Source organism: Marmota flaviventris, chromosome 8 (assembly GCF_047511675.1).
Source record: "Marmota flaviventris isolate mMarFla1 chromosome 8, mMarFla1.hap1, whole genome shotgun sequence".
In the NCBI taxonomy this organism is placed as follows: domain Eukaryota; kingdom Metazoa; phylum Chordata; class Mammalia; order Rodentia; family Sciuridae; genus Marmota; species Marmota flaviventris.
This window is the reverse complement of record NC_092505.1, coordinates 57520475-57539773: the sequence shown is the minus strand read 5'-3', so window position 1 is coordinate 57539773 and position 19299 is coordinate 57520475. Positions and strand designations below refer to the sequence as shown.

The 19299-nt window shown below is 36.1% G+C and overlaps 1 protein-coding gene across 9 annotated transcripts in view; it reads right to left on the bottom strand.

Moving 5' to 3' along the window:
- The window catches only part of Golgb1 (golgin B1), a 69582-nt gene that overhangs the window by 49275 nt on the left and 1008 nt on the right, over positions 1-19299 (bottom strand). For 5 of the 9 annotated variants that reach the window (XM_071615298.1, XM_071615302.1, XM_071615303.1 and 2 more), the window contains exons 2-4: positions 4606-4758; positions 4265-4417; positions 1385-1507 (exon numbers count right to left, since the gene is read on the bottom strand). In XM_071615298.1, the coding sequence (XP_071471399.1) occupies positions 1385-1507; positions 4265-4417; positions 4606-4737 (408 nt within the window). In that variant the 5' untranslated portion in view covers positions 4738-4758. Of the gene's footprint in view, positions 1-1384; positions 1508-4264; positions 4418-4605; positions 5329-6359; positions 6683-19299 lie in introns of those variants that run through there. The other 4 variants (XM_071615301.1, XM_071615299.1, XM_071615300.1 and 1 more) reach the window with 4 other exon arrangements.

Below are 19299 nucleotides of genomic sequence, written 5' to 3'. Positions count from 1 at the left end.
TACACACCTATACAGTATTGTGACATTACATAGGTAATAATTTGAATACTTAATGCAGATAGTTTGGGTAAATAGTTGATACCAAAATAAATCACAATTGGTAGTTAAATTGAAATATATACATTTATTATTACTTTAATTATAACTAAATTATTTTTTCTAGTTCAAAAATCAGTATAGTTTAAAATGAAGGCAGACTACTGATGTATATATAATTCATTTGTTTTTATTTCTAAGAAGTATTCCAATGTGTGGATATATTAGAGTTTGTTTCAATATTCACCTGGAGAGGAAAAAGTGAATTGCCTCCAGTGTTTTGTATTACAAATAAACCTATTTATATTGGATAGTGCTGATATAGACCAAAGTGAAAGGTGGGGGAAAGAAAGTCACAAATCTGAGAAATCTAGTTTGAACACAACACAAAAAGAACATATGAGCGAAGTCTATTATGTAAGAAAAGTTTTCCTAAAAAAGCCCCCTTCTGAAGGTTCAGGAAAACCAATTTCACCCACACAAAAGGAAATAAAGATCAAGGCCCAAATCCCATATGAAATTAGTATTAAAAAAGGCTAAGGAGAATAATATGCTTACAGGTGATTAAAAAAAAAAATACCAGAAGCATGCTCAAAAAACAAGAAGAAATTGCTATCTATTTCAAAAGGAGTTAAAAATTAATAAAATTGTAAAGGACATGAAAGAAAAACATAAATCAGAATTAGAAGGGCTAGGGATATAGCTCAGTGATAAGCTCTTGCTTCACATGCTCAAAGCCCTGGGTTTGATCCCCAGAATCACAGAACAACAACAAAAAAGAATGATAAAAACTAAAAAATGAGGTAACCAAACTCATGAAGTTGATATAAAAGAAAAAACCATTCCAGAATAGAAGAAAAAACAAGAAATACAAAATAGATTGCCTTGAGTGAAAAAAAAGAAGCTCGAAAAATTTTAAGGAAGAAAGAGATAAAAAGAAATTGAGAAAAGTGATAAATATTGTAGATAATCGAAGATCAAACACACAAGTAACAGAAGTCCTCCAAAAGAAAACCAAGTAAGGGAATACATCTAATATTTCAAACTATATAATTCAAGGAAACTTATGTAATAAATATGTGAACCACATATTCAAATAACATACTAGGTAGATAAAAATATCAATCAAGAATGGCAAATACCCAAGCATATACTAATAAAATTACTAGACTTGGATGTAAGGGAGGAAAGGAAGGAGTTGGGGAGGGAAGGGAGGAGAGAAGGAGATAGGAAAGCAGGAAGGGATGGGACTGATAGACATATTGATAAATATGTCATATAATAATGCATCCCTTGGGTTTTAGTGATTCATTAACCTTTTGATCACGAGGTAACTCACACCCCCTACCTGGGCAGCTTGTTCTGCCTCAGTAAGCCGGGCTTGCAAACTGCTAATTAGTTTCTCCTTCTCCTGGAGTTCATGTTTGATATTTTCCATTTTCATTTCTTCCTCTGTAGAACTTCTGTCATGCTGAAAATGCAACAGATAAAGTAATTCATTTAAAAACATTACAATTATATATATATATATATATATATATATATATATATATATATATATATATATGGTCTATTTGCTCTTTACAACTACTAAACTATAATTTTATTAAACTCATGGGAGCAAGAAAAACCTAAAGTAATCTTAGGGTTTTCCAGTTTTAGTATGGCCAAGTAGCTCCTACTAGATCTCCCCTCCCCCAGAGATAAGCTGTAAACTCTGGAAAATATAGACAACATTATAAAGCAGGAAAAGATAGGAAGGGAGTTATACTTAGAAGTAGTAGCACTGAGCTTCCCATCTGACAGCTTAAGACTAATAACAAGTCAGTGCTTTGCAGGACTAAACTTAAATAGAAAATCCAATCTTGCTGCCTTGAAAAATCAAGGCCAGAGTCCAGAAAACTACAGCTGCTATTAAGTGAGGGTTAAAACACCAGAAAAAGGGCCTGTAGGGGAAATCCAAATCTTTCAACAGTCTTTCCTTTTTTTTTTTTTTAATTTTTTATTGTGGGTTGTTCAAAACATTACAAATTTCTTGACATATCATATTCCACACTTTGATTCAAGTGGGTTATGAACTCCCACCTTCACCCCATACACAAATTGCAGAATCACATCAGTTACTCATCCATTGATTTACATATTGCCATACTAGTGTCTGTTGTGCTCCGCTGCCTTTCCCATCCTCCACCCTCCCCCCTCCCCACCTCTCCCCTCCCCTCCCCTCCTCTCTCTCTACCTCCTCCACTGTATAACCCTGAGGGACTCCTTCCATTACCATGCAATTTCCCTTCTCTCTCCCTTTCCCTCCCACCTCTCATCCCTGTTAAATGTTAATCTTCTTCTCCTGCTCTTCGTCCCTACTCTGATCTTAGTTACTCTCCTTATATCAAAGAAGACATTTGGCATTTGTTTTTTAGGGACTGGCTAGCTTCACTTAGCATAATCTGCTCTAATGCCATCCATTTCCCTGTAAATTCTATGATTTTGTCATTTTTTAATGCAGAGTAATACTCCATTGTGTATAAATGCCACATTTTTTTTATCCATTCGTCTATTGAAGGGCATCTAGGTTGGTTCCACAGTCTTGCTATTGTGAACTGTGCTGCTATGAACATCGATGTAGCAGTGTCCCTGTAGCATGCTCTTTTTAGGTCTTTAGGGAATAGACCAAGAAGGGCCTGTAGGGGAAATCCAAATCTTTCAACAGTCTTTCCTTTTTTTTTTTTTAAGAAAAATAAAAAGATCTTTCTTAGACCCAGATTCGATTTCCCCACTGAATCCCCAAATGAACCTAATTCTGCTTACTGCAAGTGCAAAAAATAATTTTACATTTTCTTTCACATTAGTCTAGCATCTGAGGATTGCTTTCATTTCTTCAACTATACTCTCGCTCCTCAGATCATCTGGCTTTGTACTGAATCCATAATAGTTTTATTATATAAATGTATACTCTGACTGCTAGCACTGCCTGGAACTGCTGGGAATCATTTACTCAACAGGGAAAGGAAATAAAACTGTAAGATGTTGGATGTTTTAGGTCTCAGAGCTAAAAATAAAATTAATTAAAAATCAAAGTATGAAATAATTTAAAAATCCAAGAGCATGACTGAGGGAAACTGAAGGAAAAAACAACACAAAAGAAAGGTTGGTGCTACCATAGACAGGCGAAGGGAACTGTTGGAGGAAAAAACAAAAAGTAAGAAAAGAAGAATGCAGATGAAGAAGTTATTTGAGAGGACTAATAAAAGTTTTAAAATAAGCTTTTGAGAAGTTAAATGAGGTTATCAATTCAGGAAAAGTAATGTCCTCTGAGCATTAGCCCCTGAAAAGAAAAACTAACCAAGGTACTGGGGAGCTAACTAGTGCCCTAAGTGTTATGCCTAGAAAACTAATTAAAACCTTTTCTCCCAAGAACTGAGAACAATGAGAATAAGAACTCAGCTGGTAAATGAATAAAACCAGACAGAAATTAAGAAAATAAGATTTCTTATACAGGGTGAAGGCTGACTGACTCTACAACTACAATGTGCACATGTGACATTCCTGCCACTGAACTCTGCACAAAACTGAAGTTTCCTGTTGTCCACATAGCTGTCTAAATATGAATATCATGAAGGAAAAATATTAAGTACTGGAACAGTAATACTCTATTCCTCAAAAGGGAAACTTCCTTAGGTCCTCTCTGTATCCTCAACCGTAAACTATTTTATTGGTGGCAGCCATAATCATAGAGAGCTTCCTTTACAGGGAGTCCAAGGTAATCTGGCTGATTCAGCCCCCAAATCTGTAAAACACTAATCCATCACTCTGTGGCCATATGAGGACATAGAATTTTTCTTTATAAAGTCTCTGAATAAAGGATTTCAGCGTGCAAAAAAATAACCATTAGAGTTAATGTTCTAACTCCTCCAAGTTGAACCTACTCCAAAAAGTACTAACTCCTCTCTAAATGTCTCACTTTAATTGTTATCTCTTCCTATTAGCCTTTTTAATTCTCTGAAAGTCTAAGCCACAACTGACATTTCATGTCCATGTTTTCTGTAGGCCTTTCATTCTCCATGTGTGAGCTATAGATAGTCCAATCAAATTATGTCTTGTCCCTAAAGAAAGGACAGTATTTAATGCTTTTTATTTTACAATTACAAATATTTGTGGTTAGTGAAGATTTTCCATACTGAGAAGCTTTCTAGACTCAGAAAAGACATCTAATACCCAGTACCCATACCTTGGAGAATGACTCTTTTGACTGAGATTCTGGAGGCTGAACAGTTCCTCCTTGTGCCTTCATTTCTTCTATGTGTTTATTCAAAGCAGTTAATTTTGCTTTTGCATGAAATTTGATTTTTTTAATTTTGTCATCAGAAGTTTTTCTTTCCTCCTGCCAAAAAACAATAATGATAAATGCATGTTTATTCTCCATAAATATTTATCTAGCACATAACAAAAGTTATTTTACTAGACATCACATTACAGTATTAATAAGAAACAAATTCTCTAGATTATTAAGTGAATAGCATATCTGTCCTTTGGCAAATACTCTATAAGAAAAAACAAATGCAGTAGTACCTGTAGAGCTTCATCCTTCTGCTGCAGTTGAATATCCTTCTGTCTAATACTTTCTTTTAGCTCCACCACCAACTGTTCTGCATAAGCCAGTCGCTCCAAAACATCCTCTTCTGTTCTACTATTAAGTTCCATGTCCAATTCCTGAGGTACTTCCTGATGTTTAGGAAAAAGTTGCCATTACATCAGGGAAAAGGTATTAACTTCCAAACAGGAATTCCTTCATTCCAGGAATTTCATCTTATCCTTTGCCCAACTCATATCCTTTGAAATTAAAGACTCTTTATAACTGAGCCAACAGAACTTACAGCCATTACAATATATTGAGTATTTTATTGACGTAGTATTAATCTAATATTACTGCTATGGTTTGGATATTCATATCCCCCCCTCCAGCTCCTGTGTTAATGCAGAATGTTTGGGGACAAAGATTGGATTGTGAGAGCTATAACCTAATCTGTTCAGCCTAGTTTGAATGGACTAACTGTATGGTAACTTGAGGCAGGTGGGGCAGGGCTGGAGGAGGGGATTCACTAGGGGCATGCCCTGCAAGGATTTATGTACCCTGCAGCCACTTCCCTTTTATCTTTTTCTGCTTCCTGGATGCCATGAATTGAACACAGCCCCTCTACCATCCCTTCTGCCTCACCTTTGTCCAAGAGCAATGGATTTGGCTCACCATGGCCTAAACCTCTGAAATCATGAGCCAAAATAAACTTTCCCCTCTCTACACTGTTCTTTAAAATAAATAAATATATATATATATATATATATATATATATATTTATTTATAATTAAATATATTATAATTAAATATATATTAAATAAATTAAATATATTATATAAATATATTATATAATATATTAAATATATTATAATTAAATATAAATATTTATAATATAAAAAATTTATATATATATAAATTATATATATATATATATTAGTTATAGTTGGATGCCATACTGCCGCAGTCTGGCTGGGCACAATCAGGAGCCACTTGTCAAAAGAAACTAACTTTATTTTTAGAACCACACACGCCAAACAAAACAGCCTCGCAGGAAAAACCCTCAGAGCCTCAACTGCCACCACCGGCTTTCCACAAGCCTCTCTCTCCCCCACAAGCTTCTCTCCACCTCCCACAATACTCCTGCTCTTGAGGCCGATTGGCTGGGTCACGTGGGCGGAGCCAAAAAAGTCCCCCAATGAGCAGCTCCGTGGTCTGAAAGGGCAGGGAAACAGCCCAATGAGCATCACCATAGAGGAGACAATCAGCTAGATGTTGCTGGGGCCGCTGTGAGCCAATCATCAGCCGGCAGCTGGAAGTTTGCTGGCAGCTGGAAGTTTGCTGGGGCCCCTTCGGCTGTGGCTCTCAACATCTCCCCCTCTCTGTTTAAACAATAAGCATGTGGCTTAGGGACCGTGCCTGCCTTAGGTTGTCCAATAGTACATATGGTCCTTAGGTTGGTACCATTGCAATTGGATCTTACCCGTCACTGACTACCAGTCCAGTATACAGCCACACCTGTGGAGAGGTCTTTGTACCAGCGGGGGGGTGAGGTTCTTTGCCTCACCTCTGTTGGCCCCCAAATTTTAGCTGGACGATCATGACAAGCAAAAGGGAGGAAGATACACCAAGCCAATTGACGGCTCCTTTTGGAAAAATTGTACCACCAATGACATCATCAGCAAAAATACCCCAACACTACCACAAGTCGCTGCACCAACAGATAGTTCACAATGCATACAGGTGAGCTCACAATGTGTCCAGGCAAGTTCTGCAAGCAGTTCAGTGATGGCTATTGTAGAAGCTGTAGATTGGTTTTATCTTTGCCTTCACCTGCACTGGGATGAAGATAGGAATTCTGGCAATAATGGCTAAAGAAAAAATTATGTAACATTACAGAAGGCACTAAAAGAAAACAATTTTCTTAACAATTTACACTGTCTTCACCGGCACTGGGATGAAGATAGGAATTCTGGCAATAATGGCTAAAGAAAAAATTATGTAACATTACAGAAGGCACTAAAAGAAAACAATTTTCTTAACAATTTACATTATCTTTAAGAGAATTATTAAATATAATGAAAAGGAAAGGTGAAAGTAAACAAACAGATCTGTTAACCTTCTTTTTTGTTTACATATTAAAACAATCCTCAACAGTTGTTTACCCAATTTAAATTAAACCATATAAATCACGTGAAAAAAAATATTTGGATCCATTTTATCATGAGCGCTCATCATATATGTTATATGGACATACATACATTCAAACATATAACACAAAACACAAGTGTGCACACATAATATAATACATACAACACATAACATTATAGTAAAGGCCTTATAACTTTTTACAGGTGAAATCTCCATTGCAATGTTTAAAAACTCTATAGTCAAAAAATAGAACTGATCAGCAAAACATTAACCTAGGTCTGTATGAGCTCAAAAAACAAAATAGAACTTCATGATATGGCAAAGGGCAATAATAAAATAGATATTGAAAAAAGCATCCTGGTTCTGTTGCAGATGTAAGAATAGCCAAACTGGAGTTTTGGATATCAGTTGTTATGGATTTGAGCCAAATCATCTTCTTTTTGGTCTGTAGAAATCGCTTTAGTTAATCTTTCTGGAATCCAAATCGGCTGCTGTTCTCCCTGTGGAAACACATAAACAGACCCCCGACTCCAGACAATCACTGGGTCAGGACCTTGGTTAATCTCTCTGGAATCCAAATCGGCTGCTGTTCTCCCTGTGGAAACACACAAACAGACCCTCGACTCCAGACAATTACTGGGTCAGGACCTTTCCATTGTCCTGTTAGAATATCCTTCCAAAGTACCTTGGGCTTATGTACATTTTTTGGACACATATGCCTTTCCACAGCACTAAGTCCTGATGAATCCAAATTTAAAAAGTTTAGAGTAAAAAGGGTTATTTTATCTTTGGGGAATATATACCCCTTCCCAATTCCTTCTTTTTGCTTTAATAAGTACATTTTAATAGTTTGATGAGCTCTTTCAACTATGCCTTGTCCCTGTGGATTGTATGGGATTCCCGTTATATGAGTAATGCCAAATGTTGAGCAAAATTGTTTAAAAGAGGTAGAAGTATAACCAGGGGCATTATCTGTTTTTAACTGTTTTGGAACACCCACAGTGGCAAAATTTTGTAAGCAATGAGCTATAACATCTTTAGTTTTTTCTCCGGCATGAAGGGAGCCCATCAAAAATCCAGAAGAAGTATCAACTGTAACATGCAAATATTTTAATTTTCCAAATTCTGGCAAGTGTGTGACGTCCATCTGCCAAATATGGTTAGGTATCAATCCTCTAGGATTGACTCCAAGATTAACTTGTGGTAAAAAGGTCACACAATTTTGACATTGTTTTATTATTTGTCTAGCTTGTTCCTTAGTTATTTTAAAACGCTTTTGTAAAGTATTAGCATTGACATGGAACTTTTATGAAAATTTATAGCTTCTTCTAGTGTAGAGAAAATATGTATGTCATGTGTAGTTTTATCTGCTAAATCATTGCCCAAACTAAGGGCTCCAGGCAATCCTGTATGTGCCCTGATATGTCCTATAAAGAATGGATCTTTTCTGTCCCAGATTAGACTTTGTATAGTGGAAAGCAAAGAGAAAACAGTAGAAGAAGGGGAAATCCTACCAGCATCTTCAAGAGATACTATAGCATTAACTACATACTGACTATCAGAAAATAAATTAAATACAGAATCTTTAAACATCACAAAAGCTTGTAAAACTGCATTAAGCTCTACCTTTTGAGCTGATTGTTTGGGTACTAAAAATGTAAAAGAGTGATCAGGGGTAACTACTGCTGCTGTACCATTATTTGACCCATCAGTGAATATATTTGGAGCATTCATGATAGGTGTTTTTCTTGTCATTTTTGGAAAAATTACAGGATGCAATGACCAAAAAGACAATAAAGGATTAGATGGTAAGTGGTTATCAAATGAAACATTAGATTTGCACATGATTATTGCCCAAGTATTTAACTCATTAGCTAACTCATCAATTTGATTCATAGTATATGGAGTAATAATTTTATTGGGAGAAATTCCAAACACTCCCTTTGCTGCTTTTATTCCTTTGAGTATTAATTGTCCTACAGCCTCAGGATACCTAGTAAGAATAGTGTTAGGAGAATAAGATAAATGTATCCATAATAATGGACCTTCTTGCCAAAATACTCCTGTAGGAATATTTTTTGTTGGTAGTACAATAAATAATAAAGGCAAACTTATATCAATTCTATCCAAATGCATATTTTCCATATATGTTTCAATGATTTTTAATGCCTTTTTTGCTTCAGGCGTTAACATTCGGGGTGAATTTGGATCTGATGGACCTTTTAGGATATCAAATAAAGGTCCCAACTCTCCTGTTGGTATACCTAAATAAGGCCTTATCCAATTTATGTCTCCTAATAACTTTTGAAAGTCATTAAGTGATTTGAGTTGATCTACTCGTATTTGAATTTTTGGTGGACGGACCATGGTTGAGGATAATAGAACTCCTAAATAATTAATTGGAAAATTTAATTGTACTTTATCTATTGCTATCTCTAGATTATAATTTTTTAATAAGTTTGTAAGTGTGGCATAACATTCTAGCAATGTGTTTTTATCTTTGTGTGCTAATAATACATCATCCATATAGTGAAATATTTGTAGTTCAGGATTTTGATTTCTAAGTGGCTGGATTACTTTGTTAACATAAATTTGACACATAGTTGGGCTGTTAGCCATCCCTTGAGGGAGTACTTTCCATTCATATCTCTGATCAGGACCTTCATGATTCAGTGCAGGGATAGTAAATGCAAAACGTGGACTATCCTCAGGATGAATTGGAATTGAAAAAAAACAATCTTTAATATCTATAACTAAAACATACCAGGTTTTTGGCAAAGCAGACAACTGAGGAATCCCTGATTGAGCAGGTCCCATAATAACCATCTCATTATTAATGGCTCTTAAATCTTGCAATAATCTCCATTTACCAGATTTCTTTTTGATGACAAAAATGGGAGTATTATGGGGAGATACAGAAGGTTGTATATGTCCTTCTGCTAATTGTTGTTTGACCAGGTCATGGGCTGCTTGTATCTTTTCTTTAGTCAGGGGCCACTGAGGAACCCATACTGGTCTTTCTGATTTACAAGTAATTTTTATTGTCTCAGTGGCCCTTTCTGAAAATCCAACCCATGTCTGTCTGTTCCTTGATCTATTTGTATTGGTGCTGCTATACCTTGTTCTTGTTTTTCTAATCTTTTTCCTTTCCTAAAACCTTGTCTAGTCATAATAGTGGGTGCATTTTGGTTGATGTTATTTGTTAATGTCAAACCTAATTGATCTAGGACATCTCGTCCCCATAAATTTACGGGAAGATGATCTAATACATATGGCTGTATAGTTCCTTCACATCCTTCAGGATCCTTCCAATCTAATACCATTGCACTTCTATGGGGATTAGTTGCCACTCCTAGGCCTTGAAGCGTTTGAGTGGCTTGTTGTAATGGCCAATGTTTTGGCCATTCTTGACGAGAGATGATGCTAAGGTCTGCACCTGTATCCAGTAGCCCATTAAATTCATGTCCTTGAATATTTAGTTTTAGCATGGGGCGAGAATCTAAATTTAAAGAAAGCATAGCCCAATCTACACCTGTGGAGCCTAATCCCTTGGAACCTCTTTCTACAGTACGACTGGAAAATTTATCATGTAGGCTGGGTATTATTAGTAACTGTGCTATTCTATCTCCTGGTGAAATTACTGATATACCCTTTGGAGAACTGGCTATAATTTTTATTTCACCTTCATAATCGGGATCAATTACCCCAGGACTTATCATAAGTCCTTTTAGAGTAGAAGAGCTGCGTCCCAATAATAAGCCTACTGTTCCTTTGGGAAGAGGTCCTTTCACCCCTGTGGGAATGATTTGAACTCCCATCTCTGGAGTTAGTACTGCTCTGGCGGAGGCGCAGATGTCCAACCCTGCGCTCCCTCTGGTTTGTCTGATGAGGGATCTGATGGACAATGTGTCCCGGGCACTACCCTGATGGGGTTGCTGGGTTCCTCCAGTGCTCCGTATATTTGTGGTTTTGGGCCCCGGAGCATTGGGCCCCCCTGTCCATTTTTTGGCAATGGAGCCCGATGCCTTTCTCCACGATATTGTGGATAAACACCTGGTCCTTGTTCGTTTTTTGATAATGGAGTACCCTCTATGGTGGTTTGAGAATGGCATTCATTAGCCCAATGTCTCCCTCTACGGCATCGTGGGCAAATACCTGGTATTCTACTCCTTTGATACCTAGTTTTGTTAAACCCTCCTCCAATGGGGCAATTCCTTTTAAAATGTCCTGTTTGTTCACAATTGTAGCATGTTCTTGGCCTGGCATCTAAAGCCTGTTTTACTGCAGCTGCCACAATTTGCCCTTGTTCATTAATGTCTCTGGCATCTAAAGCCTGTTTTACTGCAGCTGCCACGACTTGCTCTTGTTCATTAATGTCTCTACATAATTTAATATATGTGTTTAAATCTTCATGTTTCCATGGTCTAATGATATCTCTGCACCAACGATTCGCTTGCTCATAAGCCAGGTGTTTTAGTAATGGCATTGCTTGTTCTGTATTCCCAAAAACTCTGGTAGCTGTTTGAATAAGCCTATCTACAAATTCAGCATAAGGTTCATTAGCTCCTTGTATTACCTTAGATAATTGACCTTGTAAACTTCCATGTCCTTGTAAAGTCTTCCATGCCTTAATTGCATCTACAGCAATTTGTGCATATACGCCAGGATCATATGCAATTTGTTGCTGCTGATCCTCATAAGGTCCCTTTCCTAACAACATATCTAGATTTCTCTGAGGATAACTAGCTGCTGCATTTCGCCTAGCCGTCTCCTTGCAAAATTCCTCATTGGCAACCTTCCATAACAGGTATTGTCCTCCATTTAGCACAGCTTTACACATATTAGCCCAATCTGCTGGCGTCATGTTCAAGTTGTTAATGGATTCGACCATGCTTACAGTGAAGGGTGCTTGAGGACCATAGGTTGTTACAGACTCTTTTAGCTGCTTCACTGTTTTGAAATTTAAAACTTGGTAAAATCGCTGCCCTCCTGCCTCAAATACAGGGCATGTTAATATTTGACATCTTGTCTCAGGATCCCAACTATCAACTGCGGGGGTTGAGGGTCCCATAGGCGGAGCTGTTGGTTGGACACTTACGCCTCTGGTGATAGCAATAGATAAAGTACAATTAAATTTTCCAATTAATTATTTAGGAGTTCTATTATCCTCAACCATGGTCCGTCCACCAAAAATTCAAATACGAGTAGATCAACTCAAATCACTTAATGACTTTCAAAAGTTATTAGGAGACATAAATTGGATAAGGCCTTATTTAGGTATACCAACAGGAGAGTGGCAGGCCTTAAAATCAAACCTTATGCATATTATAATTAGAAAATTTGTGACATATCTTGTTTTATGTAATTTCTATTGTGAAATTATGATTTAAATTTTTTCCAATTATGCAGAAATCTATTATCATATAAAATTAAGATCCTAAGGGCTGGGTTGTGGCTCACAGGTAGAGCTCTCGCCTACCAAGTGCGAGGCCCTGGGTTCAATCCTCAGCACCAAATAAAAGTAAATAAAGGTATTGTGTCCTATCATGGGAGACTTCAACACACCTCTCTCACCACTGGACAGATCTTCCAAACAAAAGTTGAATAAGGAAACTATAGAACTCAATAACACAATTAATAACCTAGACTTAATTGACATATATAGAATATACTACCCAACATCAAGCAGTTACACTTTTTTCTCAGCAGCACATGGATCCTTCTCAACAATAGGTCATATATTATGTCACAGGGCAACTCTTAGACAATATAAAGGAGTAGAGATAATACCATGCATCTTATCTGATCATAATGGAATGAAACTGAAAATCAACGATAAAAGAAGGAAGGAAAAATCATGCATCACTTGGAGAATGAACAATAGGTTACTGAATGATCAATGGGTTATAGAAGACATCAAGGAGGAAATTAAAAAATTCTTAGAGATAAATGAAAACACAGACACAACATATCGGAATCTATGGGACACACCGAAAGCAGTTCTAAGAGGAAAATTCATTGCTTGGAGTTCATTCCTTAAAAAAAGAAAAAACCAACAAATAAATGATCTCATACTTCATCTCAAAATCCTAGAAAAAGAAGAGCAAAACAACAGCAAAAGAAGTAGAAGGCAAGAAATAATTAAAATCAGAGCTGAAATTAATGAAATCGAAACAAAAGAAACAATTGAAAAAATTGACAAAACTAAAAGTTGGTTCTTTGAAAAAATAAATAAAATCGACAGACCCTTAGCCATGCTAACAAAGAGAAGAAGAGAGAGAACTCAAATTACTAGCATACGGGATGAAAAAGGCAGTATCACAACAGACACTTCAGAAATACAGAAGATAATTAGAAATTATTTTGAATCCTTATACTCCAATAAATTAGAAGATAGTGAAGGCATCGATAAATTTCTTAAGTCATATGATCTGCCCAGATTGAGTCAGGAGGATATAGACAACCTAAACAGACCAATATCAATTGAGGAAATAGAAGAAACCATCAAAAGACTACCAACTAAGAAAAGCCCAGGACCGGATGGGTATACAGCAGAGTTTTACAAAACCTTTAAGGAGGAACTAATACCAATACTTTTCAAGCTACTTCAGGAAATACAAAAAGAGGGAGAACTTCCAAATTCATTCTATGAGGCCAACATCACCCTGATACCTAAACCAGACAAAGACACTTCAAAGAAAGAAAACTACAGACCAATATCTCTAATGAACCTAGATGCAAAAATCCTCAATAAAATTCTGGCGAATCGGATACAAAAACATATCAAAAAAATTGTGCACCATGATCAAGTAGGATTCATCCCTGGGATGCAAGGCTGGTTCAATATACGGAAATCAATAAATGTTATTCACCACATCAATAGACTTCAAAATAAGAACCATATGATCATCTCGATAGATGCGGAAAAAGCATTCGACAAAGTACAGCATCCCTTTATGTTCAAAACTCTAGAAAAACTAGGGATAACAGGAACATACCTCAATATTGTAAAAGCAATCTATGCTAAGCCTCAGGCTAGCATCATTCTGAATGGAGAAAAACTGAAGGCATTCCCTCTAAAATCTGGAACAAGACAGGGATGCCCTCTCTCACCACTTCTGTTCAACATAGTTCTCGAAACACTGGCCAGAGCAATTAGACAGACGAAAGAAATTAAAGGCACAAAAATAGGAAAAGAAGAACTTAAATTATCACTATTTGCAGGTGACATGATTCTATACCTAGCAGACCCAAAAGGGTCTACAAAGAAACTATTAGAGCTAATAAATGAATTCAGCAAAGTGGCAGGATATAAAATCAACACGCATAAATCAAAGGCATTCCTGTATATCAGCGACAAATCCTCTGAAATGGAAATGAGGACAACCACTCCATTCACAATATCCTCAAAAAAAATAAAATACTTGGGAATCAACCTAACAAAAGAGGTGAAAGACTTATACAATGAAAACTACAGAACCCTAAAGAGAGAAATAGAAGAAGATCTTAGAAGATGGAAAAATATACCCTGTTCATGGATAGGCAGAACTAACATCATCAAAATGGCGATATTACCAAAAGTTCTCTATAGGTTTAATGCAATGCCAATCAAAATCCCAATGGCATATCTTGTAGAAATAGAGAAAGCAATCATGAAATTCATATGGAAAAATAAAAGACCCAGAATAGCAAAAACAATGCTAAGCAGGAAGTGTGAATCAGGCGGTATAGCGATACCAGACTTCAAACTATACTACAGAGCAATAGTAACAAAAACAGCATGGTACTGGTACCAAAACAGGTAGGTGGACCAATGGTATAGAGAGGACACAGAAACCAATCCACAAAACTACAACTATCTTATATTTGATAAAGGGGCTAAAAGCATGCAATGGAGGAAGGATAGCATCTTCAACAAATGGTGCTGGGAAACTGGAAATCCATATGCAACAAAATGAAACTGAATCCCTTTCTCTCGCCGTGCACAAAAGTTAATTCAAAATGGATCAAGGAGCTTGATATCAAATCAGAGATATGGCGTCTGATAGAAGAAAAAGTTGGCTACGATCTACATACTGTGGGGTCGGGCTCCAAATTCCTCAATAGGACACCCATAGCACAAAAGTTAATAACTAGAATCAACAAATGGGACTTACTCAAACTAAAAAGTTTTTTCTCAGCAAAAGAAACAATAAGAGAGGTAAATCGGGAGCCTACATCCTGGGAACAAATCTTTACTCCTCACACTTCAGATAGAGCCCTAATATCCAGAGTATACAAAGAACTCAAAAAATTAGACAATAAGATAACAAATAACCCAATCAACAAATGTGCCAAGGACCTGAACAGTCACTTCTCAGAGGAGGACATACAATCAATCAACAAGTACATGAAAAAATGCTCACCATCTCTAGCAGTCAGAGAAATGCAAATCAAAACCACCCTAAGATACCATCTCACTCCAGTAAGAACGACCCAGCTATTCCCCTTCTAGGTCTATTCCCTAAAGACCTAAAAAGAGCATGCTACAGGGACACTGCTACATCGATGTTCATAGCAGCACAATTCACAATAGCAAGACTGTGGAACCAACCTAGATGCCCTTCAATAGACGAATGGATAAAAAAAATGTGGCATTTATACACAATGGAGTATTATTCTGCATTAAAAAATGACAAAATCATAGAATTTGCAGGGAAATGGATGGCATTAGAGCAGATTATGCTAAGTGAAGCTAGCCAATCCCTAAAAAACAAATGCCAAATGTCTTCTTTGATATAAGGAGAGTAACTAAGAACAGAGTAGGGACGAAGAGCATGAGAAGAAGATTAACATTAAACTGGGATGAGAGGTGGGAGGGAAAGGGAGAGAGAGGGGAAATTGCATGGAAATGGAAGGAGACCCTCAGGGTTATACAAAATTTCATACAAGAGGAAGTGAGGGGAAAGGGGAAAATAATACAAGGGGGAGAAATGAATGACAGTAGAGGGGGTAGAGAGAGAAGAGGGGATGGGGGATAGTAGAGGAAAGGCAGCAGAATACAACAGACACTAGTATGGCAATATGTAAATCAATGGATGTGTAACTGATGTGATTCTGCAATTTGTATACGGCGTAAAAATGGGAGTTCATAACCCACTTGAATCAAAGTGTGAAATATGATATATCAAGAACTATGTAATGTTTTGAACAACCAACAATAAAAAAATTTAAAAAAAAAAGTATTGTGTCCAACTACAACTAAAAAATAAACATTAAAAAAAAGATCCTGAATATTTTCTGAACTATAATTTTCCTCCTTTCTCCCTTATACCACTACCATACATGAGATTCTGATTCATCTTTCCTAGGAGGCTGTGTTTTACTAGCATCCTACTGAAAATCATTACATGCAAAGGATACATTCACATGAAAACAGGATAACAATAATATTAATGGCAATAATTATTGAGAAATATTTAATTTTATTGCAAAGTAAATAGACTATATATTTTATATCATGCCAATGCTAGGTTTCTGTAAAACACTTGGGTGAATAAAATAATCCCTCAAAGTCCATGTAGGCTGCACCTTCCACAAACTCAGCCACTATATGTCAACAATGGTACTGAGAATTAAATAAAGCATTACTTTTCTAAAGCCTTCACTGTTTATCAGCAATTCCTATTTTTAACATAGTTATCTAATGTGTAAGGTTATGGTAGGAACTATAAAAATAAAAGGAATATTAAGCATGTCCTCAACCACAGAGAACATAATTAAGTTGAAAAAATAAGCAAAATAACTGAAGACAGGACGTATGACCCTGTGTGTACATGCCTATGTGCCACTTGCTGTGGAATTTAAGTCACATTCCCACAGAAACAACACAGAAAATGGTTAGATTTACATTGAGGTCACTCCTCAGACTCATTTCATGAATTTTTAGTTGTACCTCTGTAGTTTTCCTGAAGTCATTTTCAAAGTGATTCTCAACCAGGATAAAGAGCTAAGAGGAAGGTAAAGAAGGTAGTTCTATGCAGCTAGAAAAAGCACACTCAATGTTATAATTAGACAATTAGAAAACTAAAAACTTTTTTTCATAACTCAAAGTTATTATTTTTTAGTAAACAAATTTAGAAGTAAATGATAGCAATATCAATACACAGCACTATTCATCAAGCATTTCTCCAATTGCTTTACATATATAACCCATTTTTCCTCATTATTTAACTCATTTTATTCTTATAACGACTCTCATAAGGAGATACTATCATTGTCCCTAATTTTAAAGTGAGTGAACTAAAGCACAAGGAAATTAATTTGCCCAGTCACTGCTCTGCAAAGTTTCTTGGCTAACTGGCTAATAGAGGTACACAAAAGACATTCTATTTTTTGAGTAACCTCAGCACCCAATATTCTTCACCAAGGCTGAAAAAGAAGGATAATGGCATGAGGGCACCATGTGTATTCTTTTTCTTCTCTTCTTCTTTTTATTTATTATTGCAGTACTGGGAAATTAAACCCAAGTCCTTGGGCATGCTACACAAACATTCTACCACTGAGCTACATCCCCAGCCCTTTTAATTTTAAGAATAATAGGTGATTTTTTTAGCATGTTATACGATTCATAATAATATTGCCCCCAAAATTCCATATTGTTTATACCACAGACAGGATCATACAAGGACACTACACATACACACACACACACACACACACACATTTGAAATAGAGGTATTTTTATACTTATGCATATTGAAAATGTCTAATACAGGTTAAGTATCCCTTATCCAAAAATGCCTAACATCAGAAATGTGTCATATTTTGAATGGTTTTGAATTTTGGATTATTTGCATATACATAATTAGATATCTTGTCTATCTCAAGTCTTGTCTATCTCAAGTCTAAACACAATGTTCAATCTTGGGGATAGAACTCAAGTCTAAACACAATGTTCATTTTTGTCATATATACCTTATAATTAGAGCTTGAAGATAATTTTACACAATATTTTTAATAATTTTGTGCATGGAATGAAAATGCATGGTATAGAGTTTTCCACTTGTGGCATCATGTCCTAGTGCTCATAGTTTCAGATTTTTGATCATTTCTGATTTTCAGATTAGGAATACTCCAACTAAATAAATATGGTATTAAGTGGCAAAAAAAGGGATATAGAATAGAATGTGCACTGTGGTTCACATATGAAAGGAGGTATATATTATGTATATGCTTCACTATGACCAGAAAATTTCTTAAGGATAATCAAGAAATTGTTCTGGTTAGTGGGGAATGAAGAAGAAAATCAAGAGGTGTTAGAGTTTGTAAACAAGTCAAAATAACACCTGGCATTTTGCCAGGGGAAAAGTAACAAAAGCAAGCCATTAAGTGTGGAGATTCCTGATTGGTTGACTGATGTATCTAGTTTATGCTAATTAGATAAGCTGTGTGGAATGTATAAATACTGCTCCTGTCCTGCAATAAATGGCTTCCATTCCTGCTGTATCAATCTACACAAGTTATTCGTCACCCCCCCTGGTTATTTTGCTGCAGCCGGACTGCGGCAAAGAGGTTTGTTTGTTTTACATTATATCCTTTGGTACTGAAGTATACATAAATGATTTTAAAATATCTTAATTAAAAACAGTATGGTAGAGCCTAATCTCTACTTTCTTAAAGGTTCTTGACAATAGACTAGTTACTATGTAATGACTATTGGTGAGATGTGTCCATTCCAAATAATTTATTCCTAATAGTAGTTAACCTAGAGAAATTAATGATTTATTTTATAAACAATGTAATATCAACATCCCCTAATCAATCCATTAACCCAAAGGAGGGAAAAGAGCAGGGGGCTTTAAACATCAAATAAAAGTTATAGGAAAAGAAGAAAAAGATCTAAAGATGATTATTTTTAGGAAGGGACTCATGGAGGTTCCCCTCACTCTGGAGATCCTCAGGTGCAAACAACCTTGAAAAAACAAGGCATTGGCTCATCTCTCTTGGCAACCCTTTAGCATTAGAAGGATCGTTGGACTGACAGTTTTCCGTTTGTATGCAGAGTTCCAATATGATCTTCAAATTGAGTTGGGAGTGTTCTACCATTTTTTAAAAAATCATTCTTTAAAATTTATATTTTTGTATGTTTTATAACAGACGTGATATATTTATATTAGCAGTCACATGTTAGCCAAAAGAAGTATACAATATTTGGGGGAAAACACATGCTCAAATTGGCAAGAGCTTGGGCTGGAGTTGTGGCTCAGTGGTAGAGCGCTGGCCTGGTATGTGTGAGGCACTGGGTTCGATCCTCACCATCACATATAAATAAATAAAATAAAGGTCCATGGACAACTTTAAAAAAAAAAAAAAAATGGCAAGAGCTCTACCACTGGGCTACACACCAGCCCGCAATTTTTAAGTATTCTTTTAACACTGTATCTATTTCATGACTAAATCCTCCTCTTTTTCCAACAGAGTATTTCCTGGATTTGATCCTTCATAGTCATTCTGACTATCCACTGTTATTAATTTATGGCTTCTGGAAAGGCAGCTAGCAA